General features: G+C 41.2%; 2 protein-coding genes across 2 annotated transcripts; both read right to left on the bottom strand.

Annotated features, from left to right (window-relative positions):
• Positions 1–2,009: 2,009 nt before the first annotated feature.
• LOC127005956 (T-complex protein 1 subunit zeta-like) lies at positions 2,010–12,014 on the bottom strand. Its single transcript, XM_050875412.1, has 12 exons — positions 11,866–12,014; positions 10,957–11,181; positions 10,197–10,260; positions 8,477–8,656; positions 8,093–8,302; positions 6,711–6,928; positions 4,914–5,169; positions 4,525–4,704; positions 4,102–4,210; positions 3,758–3,929; positions 3,469–3,564; positions 2,010–2,124 (listed from the first exon to the last, which is right to left on the bottom strand). Exons 2-11 carry the CDS (start codon positions 11,091–11,093, stop codon positions 3,495–3,497), a joined length of 1,596 nt encoding a protein of 531 aa, XP_050731369.1. The 5' UTR covers positions 11,094–11,181; positions 11,866–12,014; the 3' UTR covers positions 2,010–2,124; positions 3,469–3,494.
• A 1,650-nt stretch (positions 12,015–13,664) lies between these two features.
• On the bottom strand, positions 13,665–17,096 carry LOC127006026 (trypsin-1-like). The gene is made up of 3 exons (XM_050875502.1): positions 16,951–17,096; positions 16,163–16,410; positions 13,665–14,890 (listed from the first exon to the last, which is right to left on the bottom strand). The coding sequence occupies exons 1-3, from the start codon at positions 17,003–17,005 to the stop codon at positions 14,342–14,344; spliced, it is 852 nt and encodes a 283-aa protein (XP_050731459.1). The 5' UTR covers positions 17,006–17,096; the 3' UTR covers positions 13,665–14,341.
• Positions 17,097–18,313: the final 1,217 nt, after the last annotated feature.

Here is an 18,313-nt window from a genome sequence, read left to right as displayed (position 1 = left end):
GATGCGAGGATCAAATTTTTTGCACTGAGGATAATTGAAAAGATATAGAGAACTTGAAGCTCTTTGCTGGCATAAGATGTAATGTGTATGTGTATGAGGTGGCTGTTAAAGGATTATGATGGTTGACAGGAAGGGTTAATGGAATGTCCTGAGGATAATTGGAGTTTCCTTTCCGGCCGTTCTATCTCTGCGGTGGTAGATGGTCACTGTTCTTCCCCTAAACCTATCAATAGTGGTGTTCCACAGGGCTCTGTCCTATCACCCACTCTCTTCCTGTTATTCATCAATGATCTTCTTTCCATTACAAACTGTCCTGTCCACTCATATGCCGATGACTCCACTCTGCATTATTCAACTTCTTTCAATAGAAGACCTTCTCAACAGGAAGTACACGACTCCAGACTGGAGACTGCAGAGCGCTTAACCTCAGACCTTGCTACCATTTCCGATTGGGGCAGAAGGAACCTTGTGTCTTTCAATGACTCAAAAACTTCTCCACCAATCAACGCGACACAATCTTCCAAACACCTATCCCCTATTCTTCGACAACACTCAGCTATCACCATCTTCAACACTAAACATCCTTGGTCTATCCTTTACTCAAATCTCAACTGGAAACTTCACATCTGTCTCGCTACAATAGCTTCCTCGAGGTTGGGCGTTCTGTATCGTCTCCGCCAGTTCTTCTCCCCCGCGCAATTGCTATCCATATACAGGGCCCTTGTCCGCCCTCGTATGGAGTATGCATCTCACATGTGCGGGGGCTCCACTCACACAGCTCTTTTGGACAGAGTGGAGTCTAAGGCTCTTTGTCTCATCAGCTCTCCTCCTCCTACTGATAGTCTTCTACCTCTTAAATTCCATTGCGATGTTGCCTCTCTTTCTATCTTCTATCGATATTTCCACGCTGAGTGCTCTTCTGAACTTGCTAACTGCATGCCTCCCCCCCTCCCGCGGCCCCACTGCACACGACTTTCTACTCATGCTCATCCCTATACTGTCCAAACCCCTTATGCAAGAGTTAACCAGCATCTTCACTCTTTCATCCCTCACACTGGTAAACTCTGGAACAATCTTCCTTCATCTGTATTTCCTCCTGCCTACGACTTGAACTCTTTCAAGAGAAGGGTATCAGGACATCTCTCCTCCCGAAATTGACCTCTTTCGGCCACCTCTTTTGATTCTTTTTTAGGAGCAGCGAGTAGCGAGCTTTTTTTTATTATTGTTTCCTTTTTTTGTGCCCTTGAGCACATAAAATAAAATACTGTTTGATATACAAGTTGTTCCTTCATGTGCTTGTATGGTAGATTATCGATGCAAATCTTCTGTTTGCGGTTCATATGAGATGAATTGAGTTTTTTTTGTATACACAAACATTCAAATATATCACAGAAAATATAAAGTTGATTTTCATGCAATCACGAACATGGGAGCATGGAGGGAGAAATCAGAGAGCAGTTGAGGCCAGACAAGTGATAGGTGCACTGGAGTTAAAAAAAGAAGTGTGAGCATGGGGATAAGGAGTATAATTAAGCATCAGATACACTTACATGGAATTTGGCACAGCAATCATGAAAACACTGTATCGAAATGAGATATACGAGAGCTACATGTGGTGTGTCAGAAAGAAATGGGGAATGAAGTATGTATAAGAGGTTTGATAAGAGTTTCACAGTGAACAGTGGATTTTTGAATGACTGGATGAGTAATGAATGTAAGATGGTTTGGAGATATGATGAAAATTACTGTTGTGAAGAGTATGTGGTCACTCCCTCGAATTGTAAAAGAATAAAAAATAAAAATCAATGTAGCTGGAAGGAAAAAAATAGAACAAAGGACTTGAATCTAACCACCACTGTTGTTTCCATAGTTTTGATCAAAGTTTTATCTGCAATACCTAATAAATTATCCCTAGTCCCAGATGATGTTTGTTTATTGAATGGAAACAGGAATCTTGCTTTGAATACTGCTGCGGTGTCCTTCCCTTGGTTGAAATTAAACAAATAAAACATTATTATTATTATTTTTTTATTAGCAGGTGTTGAGTGGCAGAACAGTGTGAGTCATCAGCATTCCATCTTGAACTTGAATAAAATTATGTGTTACCTCGTGCCAAGGCCAGAACTGCAAGGGGAGAAAACATTACTTTTACACATATTCATCTGAAGCCTTGTATTCAGCATTTTCATACATTAACCCTTAAGTGGCGGCAGTATTTGAAGAGTAGCTCCCCACAAAATGAATAATCTATAAATAGTCACTGCCGACCTTAGGACTGTAGCATAAATATAGTTACGCCGCATAATAGATGTTTTAACTATCGTCTATGTATAGATTCTTACGCAATCTAGAAGTGTTGTTATATTTCTGCCATACAAAACTGACTGACTGAATTTTGAACCGTCTATGTAAAGTTTTATCGCCGTGTAAGGGTTAATTTCTTTACCAGTAAAAGATATATCAAATTTGTCAAAAGGCAATAAAATGGAAGGCTTCTGAAAATATCCATTGTATTTATCCTGCTCTTGAGGAAAATGGATAAATAAATAATAAATAACTAGAAATGAGTAAATAAAGTTCCCATTCTGAGACTTTTATATGTTTGACTATAATCAGTCACACAGCTGCACAGAAGATGCCTGCCACATGTGTTCTGTCCACAATGATGTCATCGCCTGGCTACTTAGTGTTGGCTCCTTACTTGTGTGTTGCTCATCATGAAAAAAGTGCAAACCTTCAGCAACTCATATAATATTGTGTTTTTGTTGCAAACTGACACGCAAAGCATTTCCTTTTCTTTTGTTACTCTCATCACATCATTTGCTTGGTAAACTACAGCGCAAAGGCCCTTCCTGCCATCCACCTCTCTCTGTCTGATGTTAGTGCATGACATACTGCTCCAACAAAGGTTTAAAGTCCATTTCTCCACCTAATTCACTGGCTGCCCTGGGTTATAGCACTCCCCCGTTGTCACCTTGCACAGTTTTTACCTTTTCTCAAGATTTATTGTGAAGTGCCATGATAAATTTTTGAGACTGTCAACATACCTAACGCAACTCCAATTGAAAGTTTCTTGCTTTCTAGTTGACATTAATGGTTGCCATGGTCTCTCTCTGTCTCACTGTACCTTCTAAAACCTTTATGTGTGATTCATCTACTTGCCTTCTGAGTCCATGCATGGTTCCATGATCTAGATTTTTCCACAACTTAGCAGAGTGCTGATGTACTTGTCCTATTTGTGACCAACTTTGTGAAGTGTCAAAAAATATGTAAATCTTTTAAGTCATCTTTTTATTGAATTAATATAATGGCAGAATTCTTCCAGGTTCGAGGAACTGATTATGCAGGCACAACGTTCCTAGAGCCTTGAAGAAAACCACCATTATGTTGAATCACAAAAACAGGCAACATAAAAGATTTTGAAATTTAAACCAAATTAGTACTTTTAAAAAACTTAAATGGCCTTACCTGGGTTAAGTGTTCTTGTATTTAAATTACTTCAGCTGAGACAACCCAGCCCTCATTATCTCGTCCACAATAAGAAGGTTGCGGGCAATGACAGAGCTGGGGGAAGAAACACTTAACTGTATTTTCCCAGTCAATTACAATATGACAAATATGAAAGTAAAAACCTTTAAATGTATACTCAGTAGAAAAATTATACTAATGCATCAATATCAATAACATAATAAATATAAACAGTATCCAATACAAAATTTACATTACTACAGTATAACCAACTGCCATAAGTACTTACCAAGCATCAAGCATGTGCCTCTTGACACAGTAATTATCAAATATGCCAATATCAACTGGGTTCAGAGCTTCCCCAGTAGAGATATCCAGCCCGACTGGGGTACCATTGCTATTCTTGAATTCCTCTCTCAGCTTCACCAGGCTATCCATTGGGTCACATCCACTGTTACTGGCTGGAAGGGAAGAAAAATGTTTCATGCAATGTACTCTGTTATTGTGCACAGTATGTGTAAGAATCATAAAAATGCTAACAGGCTTATGACTGAACATTTCACATTCTAAATACTATTCACATAATACATCCTCATTGCCCTCACAACAAATTACTTTCCTGGATGTACTTACCAAGAGTCTTGGGGATTACTAGAAGAGCATCAGCAAATGCTCGCACACCATACCGTGCCCGACCCTTCACCTCACTTTCATACTTCATGAGAGCATCATAGGCAGCAACCTGTGACAAAGCAGAAACAGCTCAATAAAACTTATAGGCAATGAACAGAACTTTGTGTGTTTATATAATTTTTTTTTTTTTTACATCAGAGGGTGCAGCCAAGGCCAAAAAATAAAATAATGGGGAAAAAAGACCCCAAAATGAAAAGTGATAAGAGAATTCCAAAATTATATTCAGATAGTTTGAGGTGCATTGATACTCCCCTCTTGAAGGTGGAAATACAACCTCTTTCTCTCTGTCACTACAAAAACAAAACCTGCACAGTGGTAGAATATTCACTGGACAAATTACAAGTTTTTGCAGAGGATTCTCACCTCAAAGGCACCAGCTCCAGGCACAAGGGATCCATCATCGATGGCATTCTTAATTGCCCTCAACCCATCCCTGATGGCATCTTTGGTCTGGGTGAGTGTGTGTTTGTAAGGGCCCTTGATCAATATGGTTACACTGTGAGGGTTCTTCAGATCTTCTACAAAAGTGTACTTCGTTTCCCCCTGAAAAGACAAAATTCACCATCACGAACTTGTCACAGAATGGTGCAAGCAACTTATACATAAAACTTTATGCCAAAGCAAGCTCATCTGAGCTTTCTCAAGGGGATGGCTATGGCATGCAATCCAAAATACCCCTGGATATGTTCATACACACTCCTTTTTGGATGGTTAACAAAATGAAGACCAGCATACAACACAGAAACACTCACTAAAACATGCTCATACACGCTGCCAGCATATCCCAGACAGTCTGGTGTGAAATCATCAAAGCTGTTCATGGCCATCCCTCCGCAGGCCAGGGCGAGCCTCTCCATGTTGCGGCGCTTGGCCCTCCTCAGACCAATGATGTTTTCTTTGGCCAACATGTCCAGAGACATGGGATCAATGCCCTTCTGGTTGATCACAACAAACATGTCATTGTTTCCAGCACAAACCTTCCTCTTGAGTTCTATAACTTTCTTCACTCTGAAAAATTGTTAAATGTAAAATATGTGATATACGAGGTTGACACATGGAAATCCTTTTCAATTAAGTATATGACTAAGGCAATTAATGAAAGTATTCCTCTTGTAAAGTAACCACAATACTGCAGTGACATGAGCATATACATCCTTTGTTGCTTTGTACAACTTTACAATTCAGTAAAAAAATTAAAATAAATAAATAAAAAATAAAGTATGATCTACCTATACCTTGAAGTGGTCCCTAGAAGATACCCTGTTCAGCACTATTTTACTATATCAATATACACCAAGAGATAATCTCATCATCATCATCATCATCATTTCATCGACGTCTGCTCCTAGGAGCTCCCACCAGGGGATGGCCACGGCAGAAGAGCTTCCACCTTTCTCTATCCAGACACTCCCTCCTTGCCTGCTCAAAGTTTCTCAAAGATCTTTCCCCCTCTCCCTAACGTACTCTTGCACCCTATCCCTCCATTTCACTGGAGGTCGTCCTCTACCATTCCCTCTCTATCTCACTCACATACACCCTTCTGGTCATCTTACTCTCCTCCATTCGCTCCATGTGGCCAGACCACTTTAAAGTCTGTCGCTTCACTTCTTCCACCACTCCACACTTCTTCCCTTCACCCCTGTGACACATTCCAAAATGCTCGTACACACTTTCATTAGCCACTCATTCCATCCATTCTACTCACACCACAAGCACTCCTCAAATAACTCATTTCCATTGCCTGCACTCTAGACCTCTGACTCATTCCAGGCCCGTTTCACTTGCATATGTGAGGGTTGGTACTATTATTGTATTTCTCAAATCCCTCTTTACCTCCATGCTCACACTTCTGCCATTCATGATTTGTCCCAAAGACCCTACCACCCTTCTTCCTTACAATGCCCTTTCTATTATCTCTCCCTCTGTACCACCATGCTTACACATAACTGATCCAAGGTACTTAAACTCATTGACCTCCTCCATTCAAAATTATTTTGCATTCTTTTTCACATTTAATTCCCACTCTATATGGGCATACAAAATCTACAACCTCACTTCTACTTCGCTCACAAACCATCACTTTACTTTTGTTGACATTTACTTTCAGCATTCTCCTGTTACAGACATTATCAAAAACACTGACCAAATTTTGTAGGTCACTTTCATTTTCTGCAATGAGCACCGTGTCATCAGCAAACAGTATCGAATTCAGTACCCACTTCCTTCCCTCATCGAAGTCTTACTCCAACTTCTCCAACTTTGCCTAATTTCTCTAATAACACCAATCTATATTCACTAAAGGAAAACATCCACCATGTGATGGTTTGTATTGATCATAAACAACACATCTGGAGAACATAAAACCTGTCATAAAAGAAAGTCCATCTTCCCTGCATATTACACATAACTTGGTCAATGAGCAGAATATACCATGTATCTTGTATCCTTTACCCAATGCACAAAACTGTAAGTCATTATAAAAACTATCCCGTTACGATAGCATCTATCAAAGCAAGGTTCTTCTCCAATATGAAGTATTTACAACCTACCGTTCTTCAATGAATTCCCTCTCTGCAGTAACCAACTTCTCCCTCTCCTCTGCAGACTTGTAGAAGAAACCAGAGTTCACTTCAGTCTTCTCATATTCCATCGACACATTGCAGGTGAGAATGTGGGCGTTGGTGGCACGTTTGGGCATGTCAGGGTGTCGTCCACCATGATCTAACACAAGACCCTTCACCAGCTGGGTGTCCAGTTCTGTCTTGTGCTGTATAAAAAAAAAAAAAAAAAAAAAAAAAAAAAAAGTCTGAACATAAATCTATTAAATATCATTGATTTAACACAGTATCCTAAATTAAGGGAGCACTCTCATTTTACAGTATGTTCCATCTAAAGTTATTCATGTGTTTCCTACACCATTACAAACTCCTTTCTACTAATATCTTGGATGTACCTAAGAGAGAAAGAGAGAGAGAGCGATCGTGTGTGGGCCTGAGAATGTGTGTTTGTGACTGTGTGTCGTGTGATGATGTGTGTATGTACGTATTAGTATATATAAATAATATAGGCTATACATGCATTATACATGTCTGTGTAATGTGAATGTACGATAGTTTGGTCCCCGTCCCGCATAATGGTAACACACAACATGTCTAGCTGAAACTCGTCATAAAACTTTAAAATTACAAAATGCAGTATTGTGCAACAAAAACAGCTGCCATCTGGCAATAATTGGTGCTATATAGTGAATTACCAAATTCCTGAACACATCCGCATCCGCAGTTTGGTAGAAACTGACATCTGCGTCCGCATCCGCAAAATATGTGAATATGACATCCGCAGATCTCTGAAATCTGACATCCGATACATCTTTAACACACACACACACACACATCTTCCATTGAAAGGTTCTCTGCTTTTCGAATGAGTTGATTAATCATCTTCCTCCTTTCCAGATAAGGCTTGTTCACCTGCGCATTTTAATATGGTAGTCGGGTTGGTTTGAATGCCTTGTCGAATATCATTCTGCATCTAAATATAACCTCCAGACTGCCTTAATGAAAACGTACAACTCTTATTTAAAGTCAGAGAGAGAGAGAGAGATAGGAAAAGAAAAGCACCCACTGTTGGTAAAACAAAACCCTTCTAATGAAATGGCATTTCTGATGATCCCCAGCAGTGAGGTGTACTTGAACACACTGGCAAAGTTGCAAGGGTGTGGACCTAAGTCAAAGCGGTTGCGAACATTTTTTTTTTTTTCTTTTCAAGTTGGTTAACCATTCTTGCTGTGCATTATCACATTGAGGTGGTCAATAACCTCCACCAAAATCGTAGATTTGAGACTCTGTGAGTGGTTGTGGTCCTAAGCGGATGTATCACCTTAAGCCACTTTCAGCATTCTTTCAAATAACATTATAAGATTAAGACAAACCTGCATATCCATGATTTCAACCATGTGCAAATCCAGTGGCTTTCCATCCTCCTTGATGGCCAGGATTGCATCCACGCACACTTCCGTCAGCTTGTCTGCCATGTCAGAATGAACCTTTGTGCGGAGGGCGGTGCGGGCCACTTGGCAGAGACGTTCACGGGACATCTCTTCAGTGATTTTAACCTTGTCCAGCACTTCCTGAGCCTTCACCTGGTGCAAAAGAGATTTATATAAGTTAACAGCTTCCATAGTCTTTTAAAATCAATGTGATCAAGGGCTTTAACATAGTTTTTTTTTTATGGAGTTGAAAAAGTTAAATCTTGTGGCATTGAGGACACCTACACTAACTTTAAGTAAAATGTCCATAACTGACAGAATATTTACCTTGGCCAAATCAAATCCTTCAGCAATAAGTCTGGGGTGCAGGCCTTCTTGTATCTGGATTTCTGCCTGTTTAAGCATCTCACCGATAAGCAGAACAGTTGAGGTAGTGCCATCCCCAATGACGTCATCTTGGGCTGTGCAGGCCTTGGCAATCATGCTGGCAGTAGGGTGTTGAATTTGCTGGAAGATTGAGTATTCAATTGTACATTTACTGAAGTGGACAGTTTTATTGTGTAAGCATGGAGCTAGAGTTATGGGAGAGAGGAGTGAAGAGCAGGTAGGTGACAGGTGCTTAGAAAAGTTATAAAATGAAGAAGAGTGAGCATGGGGGTAAAAGGGGTATTAGAAATAGTAGTATCACTATCCTCCCAACTCTATGTAGTTTATGCATCACAGACATGGACATACAGTAATCACGAATACCCGCAGAGGATATTAGCTGAATAGGAGCCATTAAGAGGTGGATTTGGTATGTCACAATGGGATGGAGAAAGTACCGTATGTAGGAGGGATTTGGTATGGGTTTAACAAGAAAGGGTGTGAATTGTAGCGTGGTTATATGGGTGAAGCATGGTGCTTTGAAATAGTTCGGACATGTGACGAGAATAAATAAGGATGACATTGAGCACATGAGGGCAAGAGTGAGGGATGGGGTGGTAGGGGGAGACCAGTGAAATGCATTAATAGAGTGGCTGAGAACTGGAGAGTGAGAGTTGATGGGCGAGGGATTGAGTGTGCTGAGAGGCAGTGCTGGAACATGGAAGACTGGAGACATTGCTGTGGCCATCCCCTAGAGAGAGCTTTTATTAATGGTCATAACCAAATGTCATGACCAACTTTTTTTCTTTTTTTTTTAATTCAAAGCCTGAAGCACTGGGGGCCTGGTGGTTGGCCTGAGCTTGTCTTGGTGCAGGGAAGTTTTTATAGTGGCGCCATATTTTCTTGGCTCATGCTGCCCCCCGGAGCTCTTTCTTGAATGACTTGGACGGTTCTTCTAGACTCTAGAGTCCGGGTTGATAGGTGGTCTTCAGGACAGCATGTGGGTAATCTTAAGCCACTCAGTGGTGACTGAAAAATCCCAGGTGGTAACGGCGGATTCGAACCTGCGTCGTCCAGAATGCAGTGAATGTGGGGCCCGCACGCTAACCACACCGCCACCGCCTCCCCATTATGTCATATGTTGACATATTTTATCAAAGAATTTGATAATAGCTTCCGTCACAGATAACTCTTAAAATTAAAGATTAAAAGAGGATTCAAGACACCTCTCCCTCTGAATGGAAAGTTGGAAAGTTTCGTTTAGTCGGCGCAACATCTGTGGTCATATGCCGCAGAGAGACAGAAGGGGAAGGAATTACAGAAGAGAACAGATCCCAGGAGACAGGACACAACCCCCGATTAATGCCTGGTACCCATTCACTGCTGGGTGGACAGGGGCGTAGGGTATCGGAAAAGCCGCCCAAACTTTTCAACTCCACCCGGGAATCGAACCCAGGCTCTCTCGGTTGTGAGCCGAGTGTGCTAACCACTGCACCACGAAGCCCCCACTCCCTCTGAATGATTTATGTGGGAACAACATATTGTAATATTAAATATACAAATCTTAATGATTTTTCTCACTAAGTAATGAAAGATGGGGGTGTGAGAAAGACATGGTAGGAAAATATATGGTAAGAAATATATGTTCTAGGGTTAGTTTGTGACCTCACCATCCACTCACCATTTCATGGAGGAGAATGTTTCCATCTTTGGTAATCTTGATGTCCCCGGCACCTGACACGAGCCTAAAAAAAAAAAAAATAGTAATAATAATAATCAGGATGAGACTACCTGCCATCAGTCCTTCCACACACTTCACCTGTAATTATTTATATCCTAGCAAGAGATGGGAAAAAAATAAGGAGACCAAATATAGTCTCAAGTGAACTGTAGCTGTCACGAATTGTCATCTTAAAATACGAACTCACACCCACTCCAAGGCAATTAAACATCCATCAACAACCTAATTACACTCTAAATTACCTTAAAAATTGCAAATAATCAATACACATGCAAGAATTAAAATCATGGCAGCGATACAAAGAATATAATAAAAAATACCAAATATAGTCTTACGAGTTGTCATCCTTAAACACGAACTCACGCCCACATCAAGGCACCTAATCACTCTAAATTACCTTTAAAGTCCCAAATACTCAATAAATCCCTAGAACTTTAAGAGTAAACCCTATATAATAAAAAAGACCATATATAGTCTCCACCCAGTACGAATGTTGCTATCACGAATTGTCATCTTAAAATACAGGCCCACACCCGACATAAGGCAAATAAACACCCATAAACAACCTAATTACATTCCAAATTACCTTAAAAATCCCAAATACTCAATAAATCCCCCGTACTTTCAGAGTAAACCCTTGTGCATGAGTAATCCCGATAATCAACACCCGCCCAGCCAAACACGTGCACCTTCAACTCACATTTTCATGGTGCCTTTAGGGCCGAGGTTGGTTTTGAGGACGTCTTGGATCCCCCTGGCACCAGAAATGTTGATGGAGAGCGCCTGGGCAGCCCTGGCCACCTCGGCTTTGGGGTTGAGGGTCTTAATAGCGGCCATCCTTGTTGTCACACGTCCTGCTTCGGTCTTGTGGTGTCCGCCTGGTTGGTTCCAATACTTTCCTCTATGTTCGGTTTACTCGCTGTATCTAAGGAGTACGGTTTTATGATGTGAATTATTGATGCCATGCAGCAAAAAATAATCTGTTGAACGGAATAAATGAGGAATATGGTTCATGACGTACTCTATTTTTTCCCCGAATACTTTATGAACACTGTCATCACATGAGTCATCTTCTGGAAGAATCTTGAGAGGTAAATAAAATGAAAGTGCGGTAAATCGAAGAATGGAGAATATCTAAGGTTAATCTAGCTAACAACTGCTTCTAATATACCGAAAAAATAGCATGCAGAGTGCATAAGATATTCGTGGCGGTAGGCCTACCAGAGCCTATGAAGAATTGAACTATAAAGAAATGGATCAAAAGTCATCTTACAAGGCCTTTGACTCAATAAATAGTGTTATGTGCCACTACATTATACCCAGATGATTTGTCCCGCATGATTTTATATCCAACTAAGTGTAACTATATGTGTGTGTAGGTGTAGTTCTTGATTCTAGACTAGGTTACCCTGTTTTGAGGTGGGCTTAAGAGAACCCTCCAGACACAAGGGCTAACTCGTCAAGTATCAACCAGTCGAGCAAACAAAAACTTCATATCTGGATCTGGATCTGGACGATACTGCGCAGGGCACCCGTACAGGTGCATAACACGCATATTTGATATAAAAAATCGTCCATTATTCCGTGAGACTGAATTGAGACCTATTACCTGCATAGTCCGTGAACACCAACTCCGGCTTTACGGCCACGCTACCCAGAAGGCGACCCTGAACACTGTTTTGTTTATGTAACAGACAATTCAAGTGTCTTCAAGAAGGCCAAGCCCCAAGGTGACATCCACAAAGTTCGTGGCTTGAACAAATTGATGGTTTCTTGAAATGCCCAATGGGAACCCGGGGATAGGAATCGCCACACCTTATTCGATCCAGACGACCGTATTTACCTTTCTCAGATTTTCACAAAATTGCAACCCGGAACAAACCAAATAGCCTGTCCTGTTCCTCCATACCATTCCTGATTTGCTCCTCTTTTTCTTTCGTTTTCCTTTTTTTAAGATTTATCCCCATCATCACTCAGGGAACAAGGGGCGTGTCCGAATGTTCCGAAGAGGGAGATTGTTCCCCTACAGGGAAGGAGGAACGCCTTGCAAGGTTGCCAGTGTCCGTAGCAGACAGCAGACCGACACCGACAGCTACCGAAACTGCGCTTGACCAAGGTCTGTTGACGAGGACTGGCGTGTCTCTGTCGTTTTCCTTAACCCAGCTACCATTTCTGCTATCAGTTCGACGCAGGATATGACCTTTCCAAGTCTACTTCTTATCATTAATGCCGTGGGGGTTTCTCCACTTCTCAAAGCACATGAGTGATCCAGATTCTTTTATTTTTTTTATTTTTTATTTTTTACAGAACATTCCACCCGGGATTCGAACCTGTATCCCCAAGGCGGAAGGCTGACACTACAGGCACATGCAATAGCGTGGCGCGGTCACTGTGGCTTATGACTTTTTGGAGTCTTTTCCTGTGTCATGTCTCTAAAATATCTTCAACCTTTGTTATCTAATCATGATGCTCGCTTCCTGTCGCCCCGTGTTATACTCAGCATTTTACTCTCTATTCCACTTCGTCCGTTTCTTAGCTTTATGAAAATATTTTGTAAGGCGCCAAGTACGAGTATATATGTGAGCCGTATGTTAGAACAGGCAGGATCAAAGTCTAATTTGGGCAGAATATACAGCGATTGTTTACCATTCTTCTGATGGGGAATGGCAGGTTGTTATTCATGACATTACGATGTTCACCAAAAGTACTCGATCCATCCCTTTTCATTCTCTTTGTAATTTCTTTAGTCGTGGTCTGGGTTTGCACAAAATGTTTGTTCTTGACATAGATAATCATAATGTTTCTTTCTCTTCTTTCTCGTGTTTCATTCCCGAGCATTATTTACTGTCCTATCAACTGTTAAGTCATCACTTTGCTTTTCTTATTCATTTTCGGACTATACTTCATATTCTTTCTGTGAACTTCTTCCACCATTCAGTAGGTTTTCTTCACTAATATGTAAGACTGTCATATGTGAATAGAAGGTTACTAAGGTGTTTACCGTCTATCTTGACTCCTGTGTCATTCCACTCTAATTTTCTAAATATTTATAAAAAGGACGTGATTTATATATATATATATATATATATATATTGTGCCGCCTTGCCTAACACCTCCCTTAAGGTTAAAGATAAATTTTCTCGCTTTTTTTGCGAATTTTTGCGGTTGCCGCGCTTCCTTCAAATATATTTTCCAACATCTTTAAGTATAGCCTGCGGGTGATCCACGTCCTGCCTCCTGAGTGCCAGCATGACTGATGGGAAGCCCCTGCTCGGCGGGATCACAGCAGAACTTGAACTTGAAATAATAATAATAATAATAATAATAATAATAATAATAATAATAATAATAATAATAATAATAATAATAATAATAATAATAATAATAATAATAATAATGAAAATAATTATAATTACAATTCATTTATTTGGTCTCGGCAGCCTTTAGGCTGAAAAATTTATATATTATAGATTATTAAACAACATGAAAAGCAAAAACAATGAGAGGGGACTGGGGGTGAAGTAGACGATGGGCACGAGATGGAGTGGGGACAAGGGGATAGTGGAAGGCGTGGTGGAAGGGGTTGTTGGGGAGAGGTGGGGGATTACTCTTAGGTGACACTGATTCACCATATACGGAGGGACCAAGCGACACACACACACACACACACATACACACACACACACACAGATAGTATGAAGAAAGAAATACATCATCCTCATGAGGCAATACGTGCTATAATAAAGGTAGGTTTTATTTTTCCTGTTTCCCCCATAAATGTTCACACACCAGTCTGTAAACGATACCAGCTTCGCTATGCAACAAGTAATGATCTCACCAGATTGTAATGCATTACTTTTCCGTATACATGCAGGCTGTTACATATCTGTACTTCACAAGTCACAGACTCATCAGTCATCAGTGACCCGGCCGCCACTCCTCACTAGCTAGAATCAAGTGAGTGTTTTCATCCATCTTCATGAACCAAATTATTGATCATTCAACACCTACCGAGTGTATGGAAATCAGCTAATTTGGGTTTCTGACTAGCAATGACGTAAGGTATGCTGGACCCTCCGAAGGTGCTATATTGACACTTGTTCTATAAGCCACTGAGAAAAGTACACCATGTTCGTATAGACGGTGGGGCGGAAGGGCCTGGAGCAGCCGAACTGCCAGGACACCACCCCGCCGAGGAAGGGCTTGGCGTTGGAGTAGCAAGTGAGGGGACTGCCGGAGTCACTTTCGCAGGCACCAATGCCACCCTCCTCGTACCCGGCACAAACCATGTGTTCAGTGACATAAAAAACGGTCTCTAAAGTGTTGGCACAGTCGTCGTTGGACCAGATTGGCACTGATGCCTTGTATGGGACGTCCATGTCCTCTCCTCCCTCCGTCTTTGGTCCCCAGCCCGCCACCATGCACTCCCCCTCCAGGGTCTTGCCCTCCGGAGGCAGCCCGATGGGCTGCACGTACTCGTTAAAGTTGAGGTTCTTCGTCAGCTTGATGATGGCGATGTCATTCTCGTACGTTTGCGTGTTATAGCCCGGGTGCAGGATGATGTCCTTCACCTCCATGACCTGCTCGTTTCCTTCTGTCACGCTGCGCTGGTGCTCGCCGGCCACCACCTCCATCTGCAAGGACCAAACCAGTGAGACAGCATGCCGCTGACCCAGTGGCAGCGGCTCGTCGTAAGATGCCCATGCAGAGAAGTCGAATATTAGCTCCGGGAGATTATAGAGTGTAGTGTGCGTATTAAGAAGCCAAACATTGCGTTGAAATAAAATCTTTGGCATTATGATCATCCCGCGGTATTCACTACGGATCCTCCTGTCTATTTTAAGATAGTTGACTCAAGATAACAACCAGTCAGTCAATCTCCCAGAAGATAACCACGTCGTTGGAGAGCATAAAGCCTGCAACTTCCTGTAAGAGCTTATATGTCACCAGAGGAAAATTTTATGTATGAATCCTTCTCTCTGCAAGAATCAGCAAATTGTATGAAAGGAAATGCAAATTCAGACGTGAAAAATGATAGCTCAGTGCGCACGTTTGATCAGTAGAAGTCAAATGAGTATATAAATATGTCAAGGAAAATGGACTAAGCAACCCGGACTAGTTGTAATGTCTTTAGCTTTCTGTCTGTGATGCTTTTTTTTTGTTAGTCCATGTACGAAAATGACGTCTGGCTCGTTATTGCGTCACAGTCAATGTGGCGGCGGTGATCCGTCTGTTTACCGGCGATGATACAGGAAAGGACGCTTGTGCAAGCCAGCAATGGAGGCTTCAACATGGCTTCCAATGGCCTTGAACTTTGACACAGTCGAATTTAGTGAGACACAACATCTGTAGAGAGCAAGACTATCATATGTACCAAAAGTCAAACCTCTATGGACACTATCATTGATTCGTAGGTACAAACGCTGCCAAATATCTTGCGTCACCATTTGCTCTGGAAGTTTTATGGTTAATTAGTGTAGGCTGTAGGGATTTTCTTCTCCCTCTTATCTAAAGACACTCACGTTTCATTTTGTCTGTCCTTGACCCAAGCTCATTGTTAAGGTGATGATTCGTTGGGGGTTTTGTTCAAATGTCTCCGTTTTGACATAATTAATTATAACAGTTTTGACAGTTCTGACATAATTAATTAATTTAACGGAACACTATCTGTAAATCAGTCAATCTGTCTATCTATCTGTCGATCTATCTATTATATACAATTGATTAACCTGATTAAATAGTTACTCCATTCATCATCTTATTCTTATGTATCTATTTTCTGTAGACGATATGTATTTTTTTCCCTTATTCTAGTGCTTGAAATGGCCGGAAAACTTTGGAGCAAGCATTGTCAGATCTAATTACAGAAAAAAACACTGAAACACAAGCACTACAAGGCTGGTTACCCCGAAGTAGTCCTTGGTGAAGGAGCTGACGCAGTGAGCGGCGGTGATGACGGTGCTGGCGTCGTAGATGGCGCCGCCGCAGTAGTGTCGGGGCTGGGTGGGCGTCCAGCGCACGTCCTGCAGGCTTACCATGTAGGGCACCTCCCCTAGCTCAACCTCCTCCCCGCCCACAACGAGCACCTCCGCCGAGGCTGTGGTCAGGTTCGAGCTCTGGGAAAGCCGCGCCACCAAGGACAGAGATGACGCCCCTACGTTCGCCAAAGGGAAATAAGCGTGGTGTAAGCGAAGATATATAATAATACCCCTTAGACTTATACACATTATACGTTACACGATTTTCGCACTAAAAAATATGTAGCAGGCGTGATTGCTTTATTAGCTGAAAGCAAACAAAACAACAACAACAAAAAAAAAAAAACTCTGGGCTTCTGGTGTGATAAACAAAGTGAAGGGACCGTTTGTGTTTATGAGTCAGACGGGGGTCGCTGCCCCAAGCATGCACAAGTGACGCACTATGTAGAATATTTTGCGTATATTTATTCACACGTTAAAGTAACTGTGCCTGGTATTCTTGGTGAGAGAGTGTAATTGACTTACGTTGTGTGAATATTGTTACACCTTAATAATGACCCAAATTTAGGGATAACTACCATGCACGTCACCTCTACTTGTAGGAATATAAAACAAATCTGCTCCAACGTTAAATTACGCTGAGAAAGTATGCTGATATTCAACTAAATATGTTATCAAGGCACATTCAGTATGACATAAAGAGGGTGAACACCAACCTTCTATGGCAACGACGGCGAGGAAGCCGAAGACGACAGCTCGAGACACCAACATCGTGACGGCGACTGCCTATACAGTGGTGTGCTGATGTTTGTGCCACGCTTATATACCCCGGCCTGGGCACGTTGCTGGCAAGCGATGTGTTTCACCTTAATACTTATCCAATCTGACTTGCTTCATCAATTTTGTATTTTCCCAAGAAACTTTTGTGTCCATTCATTAAGCTCTCTTCCATTGCTACATGGGTAAGTTATCTTCAATATTTTTGTTTGTTTACCTTTTGTGGCATGAAAATTGATATATAAAATAGGTGTCCCTTTAGCAAAACCTATACTTTCCCAGGGGAAATACGCAAGTAGCTAACAGCTTTATGGGTTGTGTGTGTGGCATATCCTTCTTTGTTTTAGAATTCGGATGCTAAGGAAACTGTGTTCTAGGTATAACTAATACTCTCTGAGCCTATTTTTTTTTTTTTAATATTTATTTATTTATTTATTTATTTTTTATGCCTGTGTACATTTTGACGCCTGTGTACAACCCCTTTATTTTCTTGTATTTCTTCGGATAGAGGTGACAGGAACCTCCCTTTTTTTTTTAACAACACTGAAACTGGTGAGTAAGTCAGATTGCAAACACTGCCGAGCGTTGTCTCGCCGGCATGATTTCTTCTTTTTTTTTTTCGGTTTGATTTGAAAATCCAAAAGGTCATCGTGCATTCATTAAAAAGAGCAGAAAAAACACTATTACAGGAAAATAATCTCAACTAAGTTAAATCTCTGACTGCCTTGTTTGTTTCATAAATTTTGTGTAATAAATGTCAGAGATAACACTTTGAAGGCTTCTACCGAGGGATTGTCAAGCTGTGAACGCTGATGTAAACAAGAGATAATAAATGTCACTTGAAGACGAGCAGGGAAGCAATCAACACGCAATCACAAACTGAAGAAATAAAAAATAGGAAAAAGGATGAAGGGATCTCTAAGAATCTATAGGCTCTGTGGTGAGTATTAATAGAATGCTGCGATAATCCACTGTGAATTTGCTAACACACACACACACACACACACACACACACACACACACACACACACGAATCAGCAGCACGAGCCAGGCAGGTGACCAAACAATCTCCCGTCTTATGAGAGAGACAAAAAAAGAAATAATTAAACATTTTGAAATTTTATCTTAATCTGCAGGGGATCATCCCAAGGCCGTAGATAAACATAACCTTACCGAGGAGTCTATACTTACCCTTTAGTTATCTTGCTTGAGTGATGATAAGGTGTTTGTTGACGGCGCGGAATCACGATAGAATGAAGAAAGTCGGACGCAATCAACCGCTAGCAAAAAAGAAGGGATAAT

The sequence above is a fragment of the Eriocheir sinensis genome, chromosome 31, assembly GCF_024679095.1.
Source record: "Eriocheir sinensis breed Jianghai 21 chromosome 31, ASM2467909v1, whole genome shotgun sequence".
NCBI lineage: Eukaryota > Metazoa > Arthropoda > Malacostraca > Decapoda > Varunidae > Eriocheir > Eriocheir sinensis.
This window is presented reverse-complemented; position numbering and strand designations above follow the sequence as displayed.

Coding starts and splice junctions, on each gene's coding strand:
- LOC127005956 (XM_050875412.1), bottom strand. CDS start 11,093: ATGGCCGCTATTAAGACCCTCAACCCCAAAGCCGAGGTGGCCAGGGCT. Junction 5,170..6,710: donor AGGGAATTCATTGAAGAACG/GTAGGTTGTAAA, acceptor ACAATTTTTCAG/AGTGAAGAAAGTTATAGAAC. Junction 3,930..4,101: donor AGTAATCCCCAAGACTCTTG/GTAAGTACATCC, acceptor CTTCCCTTCCAG/CCAGTAACAGTGGATGTGAC.
- LOC127006026 (XM_050875502.1), bottom strand. CDS start 17,005: ATGTTGGTGTCTCGAGCTGTCGTCTTCGGCTTCCTCGCCGTCGTTGCC. Junction 16,411..16,950: donor CGCCGTCGTTGCCATAGAAG/GTTGGTGTTCAC, acceptor TGGCGAACGTAG/GGGCGTCATCTCTGTCCTTG. Junction 14,891..16,162: donor TCACCAAGGACTACTTCGGG/GTAACCAGCCTT, acceptor TGGTCCTTGCAG/ATGGAGGTGGTGGCCGGCGA.